At 46.6% G+C, this 1,660-nt stretch overlaps 1 protein-coding gene across 1 annotated transcript; it reads right to left on the bottom strand.

The window, feature by feature from the left end:
* Positions 1-213: 213 nt before the first annotated feature.
* Positions 214-1,653, bottom strand: LOC119343633 (long chain base biosynthesis protein 1a-like). Its single transcript, XM_037614492.1, has 5 exons — positions 1,537-1,653; positions 1,375-1,470; positions 1,131-1,272; positions 892-1,019; positions 214-819 (listed from the first exon to the last, which is right to left on the bottom strand). The coding sequence occupies exons 2-5, from the start codon at positions 1,438-1,440 to the stop codon at positions 643-645; spliced, it is 513 nt and encodes a 170-aa protein (XP_037470389.1). The 5' UTR covers positions 1,441-1,470; positions 1,537-1,653; the 3' UTR covers positions 214-642.
* Positions 1,654-1,660: the final 7 nt, after the last annotated feature.

The raw sequence follows: 1,660 nt of genomic DNA, 5'->3' as shown, positions 1-1,660 counted from the left end.
ACAACCATCGCACCGCTGCCGTTGCTGTTCTGCGTCTCTGTCCCGCTCTTCTTCGGGCTGCTAGGTCCCGTCATCACAGGTCACGAGCAACCAATCTCTGATGCCAATTGCGAGACGAACCCCGCCCTAAGTAACTCCGGCGATCACCGGAGCAGTGGAAGAGAGAGAGAGAGAGAGAGAGAGAGAGAGAGAGAGATTATATTTGCACTGCGAACAACTTTGCAGGTTTTCTATTTATTCTCCTTTTATTTTCAGTCTTTATTTATAGACACTAACAGAAACAACGGAAAATGGGGCACGATCGGGCCGCGAGTGCCGCCATCCCAGCATCCCCATTCGACACCCTTCATGGCGCCATGACCGTTTAGTCGTGCCATCCCACGATCGGGTCAGGGCGCCGCACAACTAGCTAGCTACGGCCGAGGCGCAGCTCGGTTATTTAACTGACGAAACTGAAGAAAAACAGCTACTGTCGAAACTGAACTTTTCAACACCTAAAACCCTGCTGAACCTGAAGTTTAAGCAGCAACATAGTCCACATGTACATAATTGTTATGTACATATACCAACCACAATCAGGCTACCGTACACAGGGCGTCGAAAACGACCAACGTCTCTTCTCGTCTTTCAAGGAACGTGGAATCAATTGTGGTTTGAAAGGACCGACGCAGAAACCTTCTTCAAGGATGAACACACTTTGGAGATGTCTGATTCCGTGTGACCAGCTGATACGAACAGGCGGATCCCAACCGGGAGCTTGCACCTGTCCAAAGTTGACCTTTTGGATGGGACCACGAAAACTGAATCTTCCTTCAAAGCCTGGTGGAGAAACTATGCATGAATACAAGCTTATGAACATTCATGCTAGTTGCATCTCCAATTCTAACTTACCTGCCCGGCAATGGTTTCAAGAAGATCTAGGTCAGTGGCCAGAGAACCTGTCGATTTATTCAGCTTGAGGAAGACAATAGGTGACAGAACATGGCTAGAAATCTGAAGCCCCGGTGTACCTGACAGTCCTGCAATCAAATCAAATACATCAAGGTGGGTGACCATACAACAGGTAGCAGGCTTATACCATGAGTTCCGCGACTGTAGTACTAGTTAAGTGTCAAGAGAAGCATCTTTACCTTTATGCAGAAGAGCAACATTGCTCCTTAGTTTGGTCAGAACTGAAGGATTCTCTTCCAGGTAGTTGACAGCAGAAATTGCAGCACTGGCAAGATAGGGCGGCAAAGAGGCAGAGAAGACATAGCCAGCGCTGCTTAGACGCTGCAAAAATGTAACACCTTAATCATCCAAATCTCCAAATGTTTAACAACAAAAATTCAGTTTATCTCAACTGATGTTTTAGCAATCTGAAATTGCATCTACCTGATGATCAACAACTCTGGCGCTTCCTGTGCAGAAGCCACCGTCACTAGCTAATGCATTTCCCATTGCAGCAGTGATGATATCAATTTTGTCAATCTGCACAATGTTAGGAAATTTCAGAAATAGAAAGAACAAGGCTAGGAGTAAGCACCAAACACTCACTGGAACCCCATAATGTTCAGCAAGGCCCCTTCCAGACTTGCCAAGCACACCAAACGAATGGCTCTCCTCCAGAATAACACGGAACCTATATTTGTCCCTCAGCTTGATTATCTCATCCAAGGGG

This window comes from Triticum dicoccoides, unplaced genomic scaffold (assembly GCF_002162155.2).
Source record: "Triticum dicoccoides isolate Atlit2015 ecotype Zavitan unplaced genomic scaffold, WEW_v2.0 scaffold135210, whole genome shotgun sequence".
NCBI classification, from domain to species: domain Eukaryota; kingdom Viridiplantae; phylum Streptophyta; class Magnoliopsida; order Poales; family Poaceae; genus Triticum; species Triticum dicoccoides.
This window is presented reverse-complemented; position numbering and strand designations above follow the sequence as displayed.

Excerpts from the sequence above, each read along its gene's own strand:
- LOC119343633 (XM_037614492.1), bottom strand. The coding sequence starts at position 1,440 with ATGGGAAATGCATTAGCTAGTGACGGTGGCTTCTGCACAGGAAGCGCC. Across the intron at positions 1,273-1,374 it reads CCAGAGTTGTTGATCATCAG|CGTCTAAGCAGCGCTGGCTA; the intron begins GTAGATGCAATT and ends ACATTTTTGCAG. Across the intron at positions 820-891 it reads TTGAAACCATTGCCGGGCAG|GCTTTGAAGGAAGATTCAGT; the intron begins GTAAGTTAGAAT and ends TTTCTCCACCAG.